Source organism: Zonotrichia leucophrys, chromosome 21 (genome assembly GCF_028769735.1).
Source record: "Zonotrichia leucophrys gambelii isolate GWCS_2022_RI chromosome 21, RI_Zleu_2.0, whole genome shotgun sequence".
NCBI lineage: Eukaryota > Metazoa > Chordata > Aves > Passeriformes > Passerellidae > Zonotrichia > Zonotrichia leucophrys.
The window spans coordinates 4,500,241-4,519,728 of NC_088190.1; the positions used below are offsets into that span (position 1 = coordinate 4,500,241).

General features: G+C 44.2%; 3 protein-coding genes across 3 annotated transcripts; all 3 read right to left on the reverse strand.

Moving 5' to 3' along the window:
* Nucleotides 1-764: 764 nt before the first annotated feature.
* On the reverse strand, nucleotides 765-4,962 carry LOC135456595 (arylacetamide deacetylase-like 4). The gene is made up of 4 exons (XM_064730558.1): nucleotides 4,602-4,962; nucleotides 2,856-3,072; nucleotides 2,618-2,681; nucleotides 765-1,939 (listed from the first exon to the last, which is right to left on the reverse strand). The coding sequence occupies exons 1-4, from the start codon at nucleotides 4,764-4,766 to the stop codon at nucleotides 1,165-1,167; spliced, it is 1,221 nt and encodes a 406-aa protein (XP_064586628.1). The 5' UTR covers nucleotides 4,767-4,962; the 3' UTR covers nucleotides 765-1,164.
* Nucleotides 4,963-6,525: 1,563 nt separating this feature from the next.
* Nucleotides 6,526-11,383, reverse strand: LOC135456796 (arylacetamide deacetylase-like 4). The gene is made up of 4 exons (XM_064730904.1): nucleotides 11,207-11,383; nucleotides 9,916-10,132; nucleotides 8,730-8,793; nucleotides 6,526-7,300 (listed from the first exon to the last, which is right to left on the reverse strand). The coding sequence occupies exons 1-4, from the start codon at nucleotides 11,381-11,383 to the stop codon at nucleotides 6,526-6,528; spliced, it is 1,233 nt and encodes a 410-aa protein (XP_064586974.1).
* Nucleotides 11,384-12,696: 1,313 nt separating this feature from the next.
* Nucleotides 12,697-17,198, reverse strand: LOC135456680 (arylacetamide deacetylase-like 3). The gene is made up of 4 exons (XM_064730701.1): nucleotides 17,022-17,198; nucleotides 14,668-14,884; nucleotides 14,227-14,290; nucleotides 12,697-13,471 (listed from the first exon to the last, which is right to left on the reverse strand). The coding sequence occupies exons 1-4, from the start codon at nucleotides 17,196-17,198 to the stop codon at nucleotides 12,697-12,699; spliced, it is 1,233 nt and encodes a 410-aa protein (XP_064586771.1).
* Between the last annotated feature and the right edge of the window lie 2,290 nt (nucleotides 17,199-19,488).

A 19,488-nucleotide genomic window follows, 5' to 3' on the forward strand; every position in this document is an offset into this window, starting at 1 on the left:
CCAGATTATTAAAGATCCTCCAAGTATTAATAAGTATTAATTTCTGGGAAGATTAGTGAAGTCTTTCTTGCATGATGTTGGTAAATGTTATTGTCCATATTGATATATAGTTGTGTTTAAGTGGTACAGCAGCCTCAAGTGACTGCCCTAAGTGCCATTTTTAACTGGCCAATATTATATCCAGTGTGAAGCCCTCAATGCACTCTGTGTTTGGGCATTGCTTCTGCCCTGGCTTAAGGAGAGGAAAGGCAGGTCATAAACAGAATGAATTAATAATACAGAATGAATAAGGCCAAGAAAGATGCTTGTCCTTCTCCCTCTTACTACTGTTGTGAGCTGAGGCTGGAGTCCAGCCGACAGCTACAGCCCTGTACTGCCCCCACAGCACAGGAACCTGCTCTGTTCCTGCCCTCACCTTCCTGACCTTCCCCTTCTCTCTCTCCTGATCTTTCCTTTGTCCTCTTCTCCAGTCAGTTTCCAATGAGAGCTCTATAGTAGAGTATTTGGGCCCAATTTCTCACCTATCCTGCCCATCTTTTTGTGATGCAATCATATTTGTTTGCGCCACCAGCACTCCTGTCTCTGGTTGGTGGAACTGTCCTTCAAGTTATGTGCGTGAAACATTACCCAAGTAATCCAGTGCTAAAACTGGGGCAGAAAGGGGCTCCAGTCCTGCCTGTGTGCTGACAACAAGGGTGATGTTGGCCATGGAACCATTTGGTTTTTTGTGCCACAGTGACAGAGACCACGCTTGACACAGCATCATTATTTCCTAATTGTCATCATATTTATTATTTTATTGTCCGTGGCTCATAATCCACTAATGTCAGCTGGGTTTTATTCTCACACCACACATGCCTGCTAACACACAGCTTCTCTTCACACAGATATTTTTTTTAATAACTGGAACAAACCAGGATACCCATTCAAAGAACTGTTCTTTATAGCAGAGCTAAAGATAAGGGCTTGCAGCATGGTACAAGCTTGTGTAAGGTTTGCATATTCCATGTTCCAACTAACAGCTGGAATGAGGTTCTGATGAGCCTTGTTTATCATTGTTAATGGCTGCCCCTGATTCACTACCCATAACCTGATATTTCATATCCTAAAAAGATATTTTCCTAGGTTGAGGCATGAACAGACTCGTGGAATCTAAGATGTTTACTATAAGCTTTTTAAGAAGTTAACAACCCTGTCCAATCCTCTTTTCCCAGATGGAAATGAGAAGCCACAATAATCATAGAGGCTGATGATCCCATGGAATCCATCCTCAAGGTGGTACCAGGTCACTCGAACCCCGTTGTCCTCCAGCCTCTTCTTGTACAACAAGCCATCGTCCCTCAGCACGTCGTACTCGCAGGTCAGGATGAAAGATTCTGGCAGCTGGTGAACGACAGAGTCTTCAGCCAGCAGTGGGCACAGGTTGGGTTCACAGATTCCCTTCACTGTCTCATAAACTTCAGCTATAAAATCAGTGGGCCTAAGCGGCTTCACGCCTCTGACCTTAAATTCCTCAGGGATGTTGTCTGGACTCACCCACTTCTTATACTTCAGCCTCATGTCCGGGGGAATATGAGAGCCCTCCAGGACCTCTTTCAAGTGCAGTGCATCCCCATTGAGGTACAGCAAAGCAAAGAAAGCAGCTCGCTCCCGGAAGAGCAGAGGGACTCCCCGGTTCTGTTGGTAGGACGGTAAATTGAAGTCCAGGGCCTGCAGGCCTGGGTAGATGAGGATCTGAGCACGGAGCCTGGGCAGGTCTGACCTGCCTGCCAGGGTCTGGCTGACAGCAGCTGCCAGGTTGCCCCCAGCACTGTCCCCACAGACAGCGACGCGGGCAGGATCCACGCCGTAGTGCTGCAGGTGCTGCAGGAAGTGCTGGCTGGCGCTCAGACAGTCTTCGTAGGCAGCGGGGTATTTGTGCTCAGGGGCCAAACGGTACCTGGGACACACAGACAAGGAGGAGGAAATGTCAGTAGCAGTAACCAGGAAATGGTCTCATATGCTGTTCTTCAGCCCTATAATTTTGGGGTGGCTTGGCTCTAGTTAGGATCTTCAGTGCCTCCAAACAGCTGCTCCTCCATTTGGGATTGCAGATAAACTGTAAATAGTGAGTTCAGTCACAAGGACTCACTAAAGTAGGATTGTCTCTGATTAATGATCTGAACAAAGAATTGAACAGTTCTTAGTGATGGTGAAAACTCCCTCTGTACTTCTGACGAGATTATTTAATAATTTTGTGCCTCTGCTTCCTGTGTGTAAAATGGGAGGATTTTAGTGTGATTATTCTGTTTTCCCATAGCTCCCAATTGCTTGGAGCATCTTATTACCATATGTTCAGCACAAGGAAGACTTTTTTTCACCTAAGTTTTTAATTGGCTTTTATAGACTTACTTAGTGTGCCAAATATTTCCATTTGTATCTTTTTGGAGTATCTCTGGGCATGAATAGTTAAGGGCTGCGAAATCTTCTTTATCACTATTTTTCCCTTTATGAACTTGACTGACTCCCATAGAAACTCCTGTGCCAAAAAAGAACATCTCCAACACCAGCACAGCTCTGCTGTGGTCCCACAGCAACAATAATTTCCTAAACACAAAACTGGGTAGTGTTCACTTACTGCACAGACACAACTACTGAGTCACTCTCCCTGGAGAGGTAGCGACACACCTTTTCATAGGTATCTGCAAAAGAAATATTGTTGTTAGTCAGCTTTGAGACAGCCTAAGAAATGTCTGTTACAAACAGGCTTCAGACTTCATCTCAAATCACACGCTGAAACCACATCTTATTTCAACCTTCTAAAAAGATGAGAATATTCTTTCTACACCACACAGTTCCTCCAGGAAGTTTCTTACCAAGGTTTCCAAACACCCAGCCTCCTCCATGGAAGAAGAGGATGCCTCTCCTTGGCCCATCCGAGGTAGCTTTAGGCTGATAAACCCTCACAGGTACTTCATTAAACTGCAGATCCTGGATAAAGAGCTTTGGATCCAACCCTAGTTTCCGCCCCTGTCGCACATATCGGCCAAAAGTGAGTTGGCTGCAAAGCCCAGTCTTCTCCAAAATTCTTCCCTGTTAAAGGTAAAAGACATTAGGGCATTTTTAAAAGTCTGGAGTTAGCCAGGGTATAAAAACTCTGCATTGTACTTACATCAAAGTCATTTGGAGGAAATTTTAAAGAAACACAGAACTCTGATTTGGTAATGAAACAATTTTCCCAAGTTCTCACATCCTGCAGTCTGTAGAAAAATTTACTTGCACTACTCCTATCCAATGTCATTGTAATGTCACATCAGAAATTTTTATAAAGATCAGCCAAAGTGATTGTCTTGGAGTACATATTGTAATCATCAGCATTTCCTGCACACATTTGTGGCCATTCTTGTTTCATTTATACTTGATAACAACAACAAAATGCCTTATGTAGAAACAGTTCTTCATTGCTGAAACTAATATTCAGGAATTTGACCACAAAACTCAGTGAATTCACAAATCTAAAGTGCTGAGCTGTATTGTGTGAGTTAGTTACAGCTTTTTATTTGCTACTGAGCAAAATGAAGTTCCTTCCTTTCCCAATGCTCTTGCAAGAGCAAGAATATAAATCTGATGTAGTAAGTGAAACAAGAAGCTGGGAATCAAAGAGTTACCAGTCACTGGCTGAACAAGATCCCTCTTTATAATGCCCAGTGAGTCTGTCTTGTCACCTGCTAGTGGGGTTCAGGATTGCTGGGCAGCTTTGTCAGTAAATTTAATTTAAAGAGGATGTATATGGCTTAAGAATCTGTGTGGAGGAAAACAAAGTCTGTGTGATAGCAGGGATGATGTTTGTGGCTAATGAAATGACAAAACTGAAGATTTTAAGAAATTCAAAGACAGCAAGGAAGAGATGCAGAGCTGAGGAGGGCTCTAATGCCGTTTATGCAACGCTGCCAAAGAGTCCAGGGATTAAATAAAGCAGCCCTAACCGGATTGTGTGCCATAAATGTCAGCCGCGGCAGGAGCAGCTGAAGGGCTGCAGCTCGTTTTGTGCAAGGTGATTTCCCCTGAAGGTGCGGGCAGTTATCACGCAAAGCCCCAGCCCAGCCCTGAATTCGAGGCTGCCATCAGCCGCTCGCCATCTCCGCTCACCCGCCCCAGGCCCGGCGCTGAACCGGGAACGGCGTTTGCCCGCGACATGGGCAGTGCTCCCCGGGCCAGCCGGACCAGGGGGTGACCGGGGCAGCATCCTCGAATTGGGGGTGACCGGGACAGCATCATCGACTTGGCGGGGAGACTTGGGACAGCATCCTTGACCGGGGGGTGCTCGGGGCAGCATTCTCGACCGGGGGTGCCCAGGACAGCATCCCCGGCCGGGGGGTATCGGGTGAAGGCGCCCGGATCTCTGGTGCCCTTGCAGTGTCCGCATCGGGGGATACCCCGGGGCAGAACCGGATAGAGGGGGCTCCCCGCATCCCCTCCTCACGATGCAGCACCGCCAGCATCCCACGGGGACAGCAGGGACACACGGATCCTGCCCCGGCTCCCCGTGTTTGTGCAACCACTGCCGCCCCCAGCCCGCGGGCCGCCCCGAACGCCCCCTCGCCCCCCGGCCGGCCACTCACCAGCGCGGCGGTGCCGAGCAGCAGGGTCAGCACCAGGCGCAGCTTGGCCGGCTGGTTCACCCCGGGCGGGATGTCGTAGCTGGGCAGGCCGAGCAGCACCGCGGCCGCCGCCAGCGCCGCCAGGGGCAGGAGCAGCAGCAGCAGCAGCGCGGGCAGCAGCGCCATGGCCCGGCCGCGGCCCTGCGGGGCTCCCCCGGCAGCGCTGGGCAGAGCCGCGGCCCCGTCACGGGCCGAGTGCGGCCGCTCCGCAAAGCCGGCGCAGGGGTCATGGTGCGGGCGGCCGGGGGGAGCCGCGCGGAGCGGCCGGAGGCGCCGGCCGGGTAATCTCGGTTCAAGGAGGCCCGGCGTGACCTGCCCTGCGCGCGGTACCGGCGAACGGACGGGCCCGGCGCCGCCTCCCGCCGCCCCGGGCCAGCTCGGCCCCCGCGCCCCCGGCCGGCTCGCCCGCAGCTCCGCCGTGCTCTGCCCGGGGACGTGAGAGCGAGGGCTGGCTGCCAGTGCTCGGTAAGGGCTGCCCTTGCGCAAGGAAATCTAAGGGAAGTCAGCATTTGTTTTTGTAAATAGTTCTGTTTTCTCAGCACTGTAGGATTTTTCCCCTTTTTTCCTTAGGATGAGGAGCAATGGGCATATACTAAAACGCAAGTTTCACCTCAGCATGCGGAAGAATTTCTTTACATTGAGGGTGACAGAGCACTGGGACAGTGCCCATGAAGGGTGTTGGTGAAGGGGCTCCTGGTGAGGGAGGCCTTGCCAGTGCTCCCAAGTTTCTCATCCCTCTAAGGTTTCTGGGGTTTCTGGTGTTGTCTCCTTTAAAAGCATCCAGTCTCCCATTACTGGTACTTTCCCTCTCTGGAGATGTTCAAAGACGCCTGGATGTGTTCCTGCGTCACCTGCTCCAGGTGACCCTGCCTTGGTGGGGGATTGCACTGGATGATCACCAGAAATCATTCCCCAACCTGAGCAATTCTGTGATTTTCATGTCCTCAGTCTGGCCATTCTGAGTGTGCTCACTGCTGTTCTTCCTTGCTTCCATCAGCAGGGTGTAATGAAGCATCACATCAGGGAAAACACTGTCTCATCCTGTGAATAAAACTCAAGCCATTGAGTAAGCACCAATTCACAGATTCTAGCACAGAATCACAGTACAGATTCTGCAAAAGTTAATATTGGGGGACACTCTTTGGAAGAACATGAAAACATTTTCCTTCATATTCTCTCTGTAAGATGTACCTTCCAGTACACACAGACCAGGAGCCCAGTTCACTGATCCTTCCTGCCTTTCTAAATCCTGATGTCAGCATTTCATCTCAACACTATATCCTACCCTCTGTGGGCATGCTGGAGACTTTCCAAAATTAAAAAGGACTTTGTTTCAAAATCAGAGCAGCCCTTACTTGCCTCCAGCTAGGTGTGCCCCATCAACTCTGGCCTTGCACTGCTACTTTTGCAGCCATGGAATATTTGCTCAATCTCCTCACTGAGATCTTGATCTCTGCCTATTTGTCCAGAGAGAGTTTTCCTTCCCTCACTATCTACCCAGTTTATACTTTTTAGATAAATTAAGTCATGCTTTGGAGCATATCAAATGGACATCACAAATAAGCTGGCTGTAGTGAACAACGTTTAATGCAAATCATTCCACATAGATTATTTGTATAGAAGTAAATAACTTAGTAATTAAAGACAAGGAATCAATCAGATGACAATTTGAAAAAAAACAGCATATAGGAAAATTGTACTGTCAAAAGATTGAACTGTCAGAAGTCTCACAAGGAAAAGATCTGTGTTATTTTGAAGTTCATGGATCTTAGAAATAGTATTTTACACATCAAAAGGTGTCACATTCATGCAGTGCAGCACTACCTGAAGTGTGAGAGCCTAAGCAGAGTCATTAGTGGGAGAAGCATAATGAGGGAGAGTTCTTTTACAGGCCTTTTATAAATTCAACAACCCTGTCCAATCCCCTTTTCCCAGATGGAAATGACAAACCACAATACTCAAACAGGTTTACGATTCCATGGAATCCATCCTCAAGGTGGTACCAGGTCACTGGAACCCCATTGTCCTCCAGCCTCTTCTTGTACAACAAGCCATCGTCCCTCAGCACGTCGTACTCGCAGGTCAGGATGAAAGATTCTGGCAGCTGCTGGATAATTGTGTCCTCAGCCAGCAGTGGGCACAGCGTGGGCTCACGGAGTCTTTTCACTTTCTCAAAAACTGCAGGCTTGAACTCAGAGGGCTTGTGTGGTTGGTAGCCTCTGACCTTAAATTCCTCAGGGATGATGTCTGGACTCACCCACTTTTGATACTGCAGCCTCATGTCTGGAGGAATATGAGAGCCCTCCAAGACCTCTTCCAGATTTGATGTGTCCCCTTGTACGTACTGCAAAGAATAGTAAACAGCTCGCTCCCGGAAGAGCAGAGGGACTCCCCGGTTCTGTTGGTAGGACGGTAAATTGAAGTCCAGGGCCTGCAGGCCTGGGTAGATGAGGATCTGAGCACGGAGCCTGGGCAGGTCTGACCTGCCTGCCAGGGTCTGGCTGACAGCAGCTGCCAGGTTGCCCCCAGCACTGTCCCCACAGACAGCGACGCGGGCAGGATCCACGCCGTAGTGCTGCAGGTGCTGCAGGAAGTGCTGGCTGGCGCTCAGACAGTCTTCGTAGGCAGCGGGGTATTTGTGCTCAGGGGCCAAACGGTACCTGGGACACACAGACATCAAAAGTGTCACAGACATATTTTATGAAAAATCCTTTTGCTAAGATCTTTTCTCCTGAGAAGCTGAGAAGCCTCAGAAACGAAATGTAAACAATAATTATCTGCTGCTGTAGAATGCAACAGGTGCATCTGTGATTGGTCTCATGTGGTTGTTTTTAATTAATGGCCAATCACAGTCCAGCTGCCTCAGACTTTCTGGTCAGTCACAAGATTTTATTATCATTCTATTTTTCCTTACTAGTCTTCTGATGAAATCCTCTCTTCTATTCTTTTAGTATAGTTTTAGTATATAATATTCTTTTACTATAATATAATAATATAATATATATAATATAATATAATATAATATAATATAATATAATATAATATAATATAATATAATATAATATAATATAATATAATATAATATAATATAATATAATATAATATATATCATTAAATCATAAATCATAAATAATAAACAAATCAGCCTTCTGAAACATGAAGTCAAGATTATTCTCATCTCTTCCCTCCTCCTGAGACCCCTGCAAGTAGCACCACACAAAAGTAACAGAAGGAAATGTCCTAAGTGTAAATACAAAATTTCTACAGCATCCTGGTTCTCCCTGTGTTGGACTAATTTTTCTCTCAGAAAAAAATCTCATGAAGGTATTTTTATCTACTAAACATGTATTTGTCCAATGAGTAATCACAGAGAAGTGAGAGCCATAGGATGGGGCTGCAAGAACATAGCATGGTTAGGATATTCCCAGAGCAGCTCTGATCAAAAATTAAGTGATGTACCTTCATTTTTTTTCTTCTACTGTAGACTGCTTCTGGTTTGTGTAATAACTAATTTAATCAATTTAACCTCACTGTTACTTAGGATATTTCATTTCTATAATTATTTTTTCTTTATTTAAATAACTGGGACAGTTATATTTTTCAGTACTACTGGTATTGATAGTACTAGTTAGTAGTATTATTACTTACTAGCATTTGATTCTCACTGTTAGAAAGCTCCTTGAAGTTCACAAGGTAATTACACCTATTTAAATGGTTCATCACCTTCCGAGTCAGTTTATTAGTCATTTCTCAACACACTGGAACTCTCTTCTGGAAAGCATTCCTTGGTTTTGTGTGCTGCCAGCATAAATCTATGTTGGGACACACATGGACCTTACTGTGAGCTGTGTCTGCACTGTTAGCTGATGGAGCAGGGAGAAAAATGAAAAACAAGCAGCCCCCTTGAAATTCTGTCTGGACACCTGGGATCCTGAGAAAATCATAGAAAATGCTGAGTTGGGAGGGACCCATGAGGATCATGGTGTCCAGGTCCTGATGAGGAGCATTCCCACCAGGTGCACATCCCTGCAGTGCTGAGGGGTAACAAGAGGCAAAAAGGCTTCTCTGGGGCAGCTGGCTGTAACTCACCCCACAGACACCACCAGTGCGCCGCTTTCCTCGGCAATGTACTGGCAGATCCTTTCATGGGAATCTGAAACACATCAAATGATGTTTTACTGTCCATAAACACTCTAGCTCCCCTCATCCCTCTCCCCCTGCTGCCTCCTCCCTTTGCAGGGCTGGATGGGAAAACCCAGCTGGAGTTCAGCCTTCCAGCAGCTGGAGGTTATATAACTTTTCTAATACATTTTAAATTATTGTTTTAATTAATTATAACCAGTATATTAATTATAAGCAGTGTGTCAGTCTTAAATCCCTTTTAGGCAGCATGTAGCTGACTTTCTTTGTACAGACTATCATCGTTGACTTGATTGGGAAAATCACTGAAACTTTTGAAAGTTTTGCCCAACTAACCCTGATATGCTTCAAAGAATAAAGCCTGGGAGAGGGTGTGTATTGCTGAAATTGGATACAAGAAAGGCAGAATTTCTGGACTTCAAGGATATTTCCTAGAAACCAGAATATAAAGAAGCAGTGAACTAAAGTATGTTGGAAAGTCCCTACCAGAGGAAAAATACACTACAAAGATGAAAGAGGATAGAATACCAGTTAATGAAAGAGAATTAAGTAATTTATGATAAAGCAACGCCCGCCTGGCTAACGGACAGTGCCGCGGTGCTGAGGTGGCGAAGCCAGGCCCGGGCTGTACCGAGGCTGCAGCAGATCCAGCCGAAGCCCCAGCTAACAAAAGTATGTTGGAAAATCCCTACCAGAGGAAATATACAGTAAAAAGACTAAAGAAGATAGAATACCAATTCATGAAAGAGCAATAAGTAATTTATGCTAAAGCAACGCCTGCCTGGCTAACAGGGACAGTGCCGGGGTGCTGAGGCGGCAGAGCCGAGGCTGCAGCAGATCCAGCCGAAGCAGCAGCTAACAAAAATATGTTGGAAAATTCCTACCAGAGGAAAAATACACTAAAATACGAAAGAGGATAGAATACCAATTCATGAAAGAGAATTAAGTAATTTATAACAAACGGGCATCAATTTCTTTGCTTGCTGAAAGTATATAAATAAATGAAAAGGTTTTGCATCAGCGTCGTGTGGAGGCCGGAATTCTGTTGGCCACCAACACACAGTGTACGCTAAAGCAACGGCCGCCTGGCTAACAGGGACAGTGGGCCGGCAGCAGAGCGGGGCTGGGGCCGTACCGAGGCTGCAGCAGATCCAGCCGCCGCCGTGGAACAGCAGCACGGCGGGCCGCGGGTGCGTGGAGGGCCCGCGGGGCCGGTACAGCCGCACGGGCACCCGCCCGAGCCGCGCCTCCTCCTGCCGCACCCCCGGGGCCGGGGCCGGCCGCCGCCCGGAGAACACGAGGCGCTTGATGGCCAGGCTGCTGCACAGCTCTATCTTCTCAAAAATCCTGCCCTGTTGGGAGAAGGAGGACAGCCAGGGTGAGATGAGGGGAGACCGCGCACGGGTAGTCCTGAGGGGGGAGGCGGTGAGGGGGCACCAGGAGAAGGGAGAGCGGTGTGAGGGGCAGCTGGTGAGGGGCAGCTGGAGAAGGGCAGTTGGAAAGTCACAACTGGTGAGGGGCAGATGGTGAGGGGCACCAGGAGAAGGGAGAACCGTGTGAGGGGCAGCTGATGAGGGGCACCTGGTGAGGGGCACCAGGAGAAGGGCAATTGGAGAGCAGCAAATGGTGAGGGGCAAATGGTGAGGGGCACCAGGAGAAGGTAGAATGGTGTGAGAAGCAGCGGGTGAGGGGCACCAAGAGAAGGGAGAACGGTATAAGGAGCAGCTGGTGAGGGGCGCTGGGAGAAGGGCAGTTGGAGAGTGGCAACTGGTGAGGGGCAAATGGTGAGGGGTAGCTGGTGAGGGGCACCAGGAGAAGGGCAGCTGGTGAGGGACACTCATTGAAGGGACACCTGGTGAGGAGGAATTGGTCATGGGGCTCCTGGAGAGTGACGGAAATTGGTGATGGGGCTCCTGGTGAGGGAGGCCTTGCCAGTGCTCCCAAGTGTCTCTCATCCCTCTAAGGTTTCTGGGGTTTCTGTTTTTTGTCTCCTTTAAAAGCATCCAGTCTCCCATTACTTCTGCTTCCATCGCCCAGCCTCCCATATTGCTGGAAAGCCCCAAGAATGGCCTAAAAACATCATGTGTGCTTAGCTAAAGTGGAAATCAAAGCCATCTCATTTTTTTATAAATATTTCATTTTAAATTTAATTAGGGAAGCTCAGCTGATAAAGCTTGGGCTCTAATGGTTGACTTAATCCTTATGTAATAGGGAAAAATCTGACTGAGGTCTAATAGAAATGATTTTCCAAACACTCTGCTCTCAAGTCAGCCCCCAGAAGAGAAAAGCATCCTTTAAGCCTTGATAGAGCTGGCAGGATTCTGATATTTACATGTAGAGTGAAATTAACATCTAACAACATCTAACACGTAGAATGAAATTAACATCTAACAAGGTTTCTCACAGAAGTTGCAGCAGTTACTCACCAGAGTAGATGTAACAATCAAAACAGCAACAATAAGTCGAAGTTTTCCAGGATTGTTCACTCCAGGAGGGATGCTGCAATTGGCATACTCAGTTTGAATTGTTCTTATGATTGCTGATATGAATGAAACAACAAGAATCACCAGCAGTATCACTGGCACTAGATAAAAAAATGCCATTTCAGGTATCCTGAGGTGAAGTGTCTTCACACCTATCTTTGAATTGGCTTTTTCAGGTAACAGCAAGGCCTGGAGCAGTCCCAGTTGCAAGAGATCTCTCAGGTGTTGCTCACTTTAAAGTCCTTGGAAATGTTTTGCAATGTGCCAGCAGGTATCACATTGGAGAAGAGTCAATGTGTTTAATTTCCTGTTTATCTTTATGGTAATTGTGGGACTGATAAAGGGTCTGGTATTAAATACGGAACTATTGGATTGCGGATGATAACAGTGAATGCTCAGAGGCTGCAGCTGATTCCTGAATGAAGTTCTAGTCTATGACAGAGAGGCAGTGAATGTGGAGATTAAAATGTCCCTTGCAGCTGATCTGCAGCCAGGACATTCACTTCCTGCATCGTGGGCATGCTTTACATGGTTTGGAATACATATGTTTAACAGGGACTTCTAGAAAAGAAATGGGAAGAAGAGAGGGGTGGGGGGCAAAAGGTAAGTAACAGGGTCTGCAAAAGTGAATGCATCACTCCTATTTTGTTGTTAGATTATTTGAGGCTTGAAGCAGCCTTGGCTAGACCAGGTGTCCCTTTGGAATGAGATGAGCTTTAAAGTTCCTTCCTACCCAAACCATTCTGTGATTCTAGGAATCTATTCAAGCACGAGTTTTTCAGCATACACAAGAACAAGTTGTTCAGCTGGTGATTTTTGTATGTTTGATAAACACAAGAAAACACTTAAAGCATTTTCCCCATTGTAATTTAAACAAAGCTGTCAATAGAGTATTTCTGTTGGGAACAGTTACATTTCTAAAAGTCAAGTTAACTAATGTGACTTCATTTTTTTGAGTATAAAATACTGGTTACTTAGCCAACAGACATCTTCTTCAAATGGGGACTCAAACTCAGGTGCTACATGTAGCAGAGAGTACAGGCTGTGCATTATAGCACTGTAGTGTCAGTGTCTTTCTTCTTTGCCAAAACACACACTTCTAGGAAGAATGAAATTGTTGACTGTAATTGAATAAAACAGGTCAGACCAGATGTTGGCTTAAAAGATTTTACTGCATCTTTTATATGTACTGAGAGAGCAGCTCTTGTACTGGACAAGTGTCTAGTCCAAACAGATGATTAAAATAGGCAGACTGCACATGGACTACTTCAAACAGCACTAAAAGAAATTATTCTTGAAATGTCTTTTATGGTGATCACACTGGCGTAAATGCCTATTAAAAAATTGTCATATATGAACATCTTATGTGGAATTTAGAAACATGAAAGACCACAGAAATGTGGCAGTTCTTACAGAAACAAAGAAAAATGTTGCTATAAGCTTCTTAGAAAATTCACAATGCTGTCAAGGCCCCTTTTTCCAGCTGGAAATGACAACCAGCCACTATTAAATGAATTTATGATCCCATGGAATCCATCCTCAAGGTGGTACCAGGTCACTGGAACCCCATTGTCCTCCAGCCTCTTCTTGTACAACAAGCCATCGTCCCTCAGCACGTCGTACTCGCAGGTCAGGATGAAAGATTCTGGCAGCTGCTGGATAATTGTGTCCTCAGCCAGCAGTGGGCACAGCGTGGGCTCACAGAATCTCTTCACTGTTTCAAAAACTTCAGTTGTGCAGTCAAGTAGCACACGTGGTTTGTAGCCTCTGACCTTAAATTCCTCAGGGATGTTGTCTGGACTCACCCACTTTTGATACTTTAATTTAATATCTGGAGGAATATGGGAACCCTCCAAGACCTCTTCCAGTTTTGTTGCGCTTCCATTCAGATACTGCAACATGTAGAAAGCAGCTCGCTCCCGGAAGAGCAGAGGGACTCCCCGGTTCTGTTGGTAGGACGGTAAATTGAAGTCCAGGGCCTGCAGGCCTGGGTAGATGAGGATCTGAGCACGGAGCCTGGGCAGGTCTGACCTGCCTGCCAGGGTCTGGCTGACAGCAGCTGCCAGGTTGCCCCCAGCACTGTCCCCACAGACAGCGACGCGGGCAGGATCCACGCCGTAGTGCTGCAGGTGCTGCAGGAAGTGCTGGCTGGCGCTCAGACAGTCTTCGTAGGCAGCGGGGTATTTGTGCTCAGGGGCCAAACGGTACCTGGGACATGGAAACAAGTGTAACAGAAGGAAATATGACTTTTAAATGTATTGCTAAAGTCCTGGTTCCTGCAACCAGGAACACCCTGATTTCTGCATCCAGGAACACCCTGATTTCTGCAGAGTTTTACTTGTCTCCTCTCCATAGGATTACCATCAATAAGATGAGGTGGTGCAGATTATTTTGTTATGATATAATCTGTTTATGATGTCTCTTAGGTCTTTAACAACAAATGTAGGTTTTATTGACAATCATTTAGTTACTTTCTGCTTCAGTTTTTCATGGGTTGGACACAAATGACTTCTGGTCTATATCTTTGTTACATAAATTTAAGTTACATATCCTTGTAATCCAAATCATTATGCCAGTATTTTGATCATGTATTAGCTTGTCATTCACACTGTGCTTCTCTAAGCATCAAGCAGGCCTTCCTTGAATAAGTGTTAAGGAGATCACATAGCTTACAATCTATTCACAATCAGTTTTGAGTTTGGAACTTGAAAATATTCATTCAAAACTTCACTTTTCAGCTAGATATCCCAAAGTGTAGTTTGTGATGTAATCAGACAGTGAAAACAGCCCAAGTGAGTCTTCAGTGTCTCCAAGCAACAGCAAATGAAGTTGTAAATCACATAGTTGAGAAGTCCCACAAAGACATTTCTCTGAGTAAGACTGTTGCTGTGACTGAGGGGACAGGAGGTGATATTTACACTATAGGAAATCATCTCTCAGAATCAGCATGAGCAAAGACTCACCCCACAGATACAACCACAGACTCACTTTCTCTGGCAATAAAGCGGCACAGCTCTTCGTGGGTCTCTGAAAGAGATTTGGTGGGGTTTGGGTTTAGGTTGGGGTGCCTTTTCTCTCCAGAGAAGAGATGTTATCTATTGGAGAAATCAAAGAATTGCAAGAAGGAAATGGTCTCTACTTTTCCCTGCTGCTTCCTACAAAGGTCCTCAGTTCTTTTGTACCTCCTCATCTTCCTATTTCAGTATTTTTTCCCCTTATATCATTGTCCTGTAAGAAAAATCATATGATCCACAGCAGATGCCTTCTTCTGGCAGCAAGAATTATGAGATTGAACCTGTGGGTATATTCAAAGTTTGCAAGTGCTACAGATCAAGAAACAACCAACTTTACTATTTATGAAGTATGTATTTCTTTAACTGAAATATTTCTGGTAGATATCTTACCAAGACTTCCAAATACCCATCCTCCTCCATGAAAAAATAAAACTCCTCTCCTTTGGCTGGCAGATGGAGCCTTAGGCTGGTAAATCCTTACAGGCACGTTGTCAAACCACAGATCCTTGATGAAGAGCTTTGGGTGTGCCCCCAGAGTTTTTCTTCCTTGCATGTACCTCACAAAGCTCACCTGAGTGCAGATGCCAAAGTTTTCCAGAATCTTTCCCTGTTCAAAGGCAAAGAGAACAGAGAGCTCACTCAGGAAACTCTGTGTTTTCCAAAGGAAAGGAACTGTGTGGACAGTGAACTCACAGGGCCTAAGTCATGTGTTTTTAGGGCAGTAGTAAACTAATGGAGTAGTTGTACAGGTATAGGAGAAAACTGAACAAGTAACAGCAGCATCAAGAGGGGTTATGAGAAAGTTACATGAATGAAGAACAGAACCCCAAACAATGCAACATTAGCAGACTGGGGAGATAGAATCCTCTGCTTCCTCAGCAGGTCCTTCACCTAACATTGAAAGCAAGTTTGGTTTTCACTGGTTATTCTATCCTTCCCCCCCAAATGATGTGGAAACACAGCAAAAGATGAACATTCTGGTGCTGATTTTCATGGTACAGACACTTGCCCAAAGTAGAGTTGACTAAGTTAAGAATATGTTTGATAATTGCTTTTTCCTAAGTCTCGCTGATGTGTGCCGTGCACTGACAAGAAGATCCTGACATATTTAGTAGGAATGAGCTTCTGTTCATTCTCTGTGCCACAGGGATACTCATGCCAGGTACCAGAAAATGAATACAAATCAGAGCTAGTGCTCCAACAGAACTTTGCATTAAAAAAAGTATCTCCTCTGTTTTGAAATGCATTGTTCAGCCATGCCAGTCAGTACTTTGGTCCTTAGGAATATTTGGATCAAGTTCATATTACTCAAGATTCTGTCATGAATATTTCTTATTAGCCAGCCACATTTGCATGGATTGTCAGTAGTGTCATAACTCTCAATATGTTTATCTACAAAAGGCCTTTTGTTTTCAGCAATTCAAGATATTTATAATATTCTTCTTGCCTGATCTTGAGGAAATATTTCTTGAAGAAACTAAGACATTTTGCAATGTATCGATTTTAAATTTTTACAGAAACTAGTCTTAGTGTCTCCAGTTGTATGATAAAATGATCTATTCTTTTGTATTTGCTATTTTCCAAGCAGGAATGGAACAATACCAAGGATATTTTAACTTTTACACTCAACTTGTTTGTTTTCTTTCACCCTGTGTTGCTTACATTGCAGCATACAATGCTGGTTTATGGTGGGCAGTGGATTGATGATTAAAAGAGAACTGGCTTTTCCAGCTGCTTAAGTGATGTAATCTCTTTCTAATTACAACTTCTATGCAGCCAGAACATTAGAATATATATATCTAGAATTCTTTACTATGATTGACCATAATCTAGAATATTTATAACAGAGAATTTTTTTTCTCTTTGTTTTCCTTTTTAAATTTTAAATAGCTTGTATCTCTTTGCAGATATTCCATTAAATTAATTTAGTAAATATATGCACCACCTCTGTTACCTCCTGTCTGATGCCATGTCTCATCAGAGCATCACCTATCATTACACAGAAGTAGCTGTGATTCAGTGAGCTCCTCTGTCAGCAGAGCTCACCAGATGTTGAGTGCTGCTCTTGGAGACTGATTACCGTCCCACACACTTTACAAGCTGCTTCACCTGGAGAAGCTGGGCTGGTCAGAGCCCCTCATTCCCATCAGATAATCCTGCTTAGTTGCTGCAGGAGTTATATAAATGTGCTTTGGGCAGAAGAATTCCTTCAGCTCCTCTTGAGCAACGTTACCTAATTTTGTCACTTGTGTGACAGAAACTTTTCCTTCCCAAGGCCAATTCTGAAATGTTCAGCTTCTCACTTCATATTCAAAATAAATACAGAATTCTCATCCTCATGCTCACAAAAAGCTTGAAAGCACAGTCCAGAGACATCTGGTATAGTCTGAGCCAAGAATGGAAATACAAATGATCCAACATGGATAAACATTGTAAATCAAATGATTGCTAGGTCAGCTGGAGTGAGGGCAGAAGCACAGTGAGACTTTCACACACTTGTGTTAGGGCAGCATTTAGGAACCGCCTCAGATGGAGCTGGGCAGGACTGGATTAGAGCAGTGCAGTGTCAGAAATCTGGCAAAAGTTTCTTCAGCAACACTCAGCTCAATAAAACATGCAGCATGACAGCAATGCCCTGCTCTGCTCTCCAGAACATAATTCCATGCAGGTTTCTAGCACAGAAGTAAGTTTAAAGTCTACAGGTTCTCTGTTCTTCCCCCAAAAATCACCCCAGGTTCACTTACCACCACAGCTGTGCATATTAAAATTATATGAATGATCCGGAGCTTTGCAGGCTGAGTCACTCCAGGAGGAATTTCTGAGTTGGAAAAATCAAAATTAATTGCCCCTATGACCAGCAATATAAATGAAGCAAGAAAACCAGCTAAGAATAACACCAGCACTGTGAGTACAACTGCCATTTTGCTGAACTGCAGGGATCTGAGACGTCTTTGATTTGACTTTCCAATATATATTTGCCTTGTTACTTCCTGATTCTTTGTTAATCTTCCTGATTCTTTGTTTGCTCCAGTAAAAACCTTTCTCCTCCCTTTCACAAATACATTAGCAGGTATCTTTCCCTCTCCCACTTTCTTTCCCCCCCATTCCTGTTATCTCACAAAAGATAAGTTGGCCAAAGTCCTTGATTTGTCAGTAGATCTATGCCAGCAGCATTTTGGAATTTTTGCAAGAAACCAGTGCTTAGCTGGGAGAAGAATTATGAATGAACTGCATTAGTATTAAATTAGTTGAAGGTGGAAAATGGACAGAGGGGATTTGTGTGTTTTGAGTTTGTGGCACTATAAAACACCCATCTGGAGAGTTTCCTCAGGAGTGGGAATGTGCATGTGATGATTGTCCCTCAAAAGGGCCAAAGGGGTTGTCACCAGTGCTCTTTGGAAAGATGCATTAGAAAATGGTGTCATTACCCAAATCTCAGTTCTTTTCAGTATTTGTGCCTTCTTCTAACAGAAGAACATGCTTTTAAAAAGCCACAGGAGGTTGACTTTAGATTCATAATTAGGTGACCCTGTAGCAGGTAACTTTCAGTAACTCTACGTGCAACAAATACAGCTGATAACGACTTAAGATAACCAGTGATTGAAGAGTTCTGAATCAAACTGCTTTTTCTTGTTCTTGCTGAGAAGTAGGATTATGCTAATGTGGAGGAGGTGTATTTTAAATGATGAAAAGAAATTAATTGTGAATCTAAGCCTGCAGATCTTCAAACAACTAGGTTGCCAGAACATTTAAATTGCAAATTCATGGGAAAAGAAAAGAGGTAAAAAATCTAAACTTATTAGGTAGCAATGTGGGGGCTTGGGGCTTTTTTTATGTGTTGTTGTTGTAAAGTCAAATTATAAGTGATAGGGGGAAAGTATCATGTTATTTTAGTTACAACACTTTATAAAAATTTAATTTTATATTGTTTCTCTAGTGTGAGGTTGAGTGTTTTTAATAGGGCACATGGTCATCATAAAATAAATAGAATATTCTGAAGTAGAAGGAAATCTTGTTTCAAAAATCAGCAAAAGCCCAAATTTGAAAAAAAATTAGTCCATCCAGCGTGTTTGTGGATTTTCAGTTTGTATTGTGTTTTCACAGTTGTGTGGTTGTGTCCAGTTGTTTGGTAGGTTAATTACTGACCACAGCACAGATGTGACCAGGTAAAAGCAGCAGCATTGTGGTCTCTGTGTTGTTTTTCCTTTCATCACAGGAGGGGGTTTTCAGTTGTGTTCATTAGTCAGTATGTGTTTAACAAATGTAACTCTCACTCATGCCTTTAGCAAATGGAACTCTCACTCTTATAACAGAAATATTTGCAGTGCAGGTTTTTTATTTTGTTGTTGTTGAAAGCATCACAGAATCACCATAGCATTACAGTGATAATATGGATAAAATTGTGCTTCTCTGCCTTCTTTACATGATTTTCAGATTTTTTTCAACACAGCAGAACAGGTAGTCTTGAGCATAATATAATCTTGAAAGAAAAAAGGGTTATGGAAAAGCCTCATCTCTGCACTTCTCTGACATCCACACACTCATTGAAGTTCAGAGATTCCAGTTTGAGAATGAAGTTCCAAAATGAAACATCATTTCTCAGATCCCAAACAAAATCACACTCATGCTAGTGGCAGTTTAGGATTCCTGCTCCAGACAAGAGCCTTCCTTTTGACTTCCCTATTTCTGGAGCAGTGTAGTTTTTGTAGAAACTAAACCTAGAAATTAAATTCATTGCTACAATTTCAGTATCTGCTGTAAGACTTCATAGTAGCTGAGCTCTCCATCTGATACCATCAACACCTCTTGTCTGTCACAAGGGCCAAAGCAGACCTCAGTTGTTATCTTCTGCATTTCTGGGTTGTTGAAGTATCTTCATGGAGATTCTTGTCTCTTGCCTTCAGTGTGTGCCAGCCATGCAAAGATACTGGAATTGCTGTAGTTTTAGTCAAACAGGATGCATTGCCTTTTTCATGCTGGTCTTATTGGTGTGTTTTTACAAGAATATTTTCTAGAATGCTTATTATTATTATTTGAACTAGAAAGTTCAAATAATCTTAACATTTGTTTGAGAGTCACTACAGAAGCAGAAATCAGAAACTACAAAATGCAGTCAAAATCCAAACCATAAATGAAAGGTGTTTATATCCCTTGCCAAGTATAAATTCATAGACATACTGCATGACTTGCATCTTTCTTCTGAAAAATACT

Excerpts from the sequence above, each read along its gene's own strand:
- LOC135456595 (XM_064730558.1), bottom strand. The coding sequence starts at position 4,766 with ATGGCGCTGCTGCCCGCGCTGCTGCTGCTGCTGCTCCTGCCCCTGGCG. Across the intron at positions 3,073-4,601 it reads TGCTCGGCACCGCCGCGCTG|GGAAGAATTTTGGAGAAGAC; the intron begins GTGAGTGGCCGG and ends TACCTTTAACAG. Across the intron at positions 1,940-2,617 it reads TCAGTAGTTGTGTCTGTGCA|GTACCGTTTGGCCCCTGAGC; the intron begins GTAAGTGAACAC and ends TGTGTGTCCCAG.
- LOC135456796 (XM_064730904.1), bottom strand. The coding sequence starts at position 11,383 with ATGGCATTTTTTTATCTAGTGCCAGTGATACTGCTGGTGATTCTTGTT. Across the intron at positions 8,794-9,915 it reads CTGGATCTGCTGCAGCCTCG|ATTCCCATGAAAGGATCTGC; the intron begins GTACGGCCCCAG and ends GATGTGTTTCAG. Across the intron at positions 7,301-8,729 it reads GCACTGGTGGTGTCTGTGGG|GTACCGTTTGGCCCCTGAGC; the intron begins GTGAGTTACAGC and ends TGTGTGTCCCAG.
- LOC135456680 (XM_064730701.1), bottom strand. The coding sequence starts at position 17,198 with ATGGCAGTTGTACTCACAGTGCTGGTGTTATTCTTAGCTGGTTTTCTT. Across the intron at positions 14,291-14,667 it reads ATGGGTATTTGGAAGTCTTG|AGACCCACGAAGAGCTGTGC; the intron begins GTAAGATATCTA and ends AATCTCTTTCAG. Across the intron at positions 13,472-14,226 it reads TCTGTGGTTGTATCTGTGGG|GTACCGTTTGGCCCCTGAGC; the intron begins GTGAGTCTTTGC and ends TCCATGTCCCAG.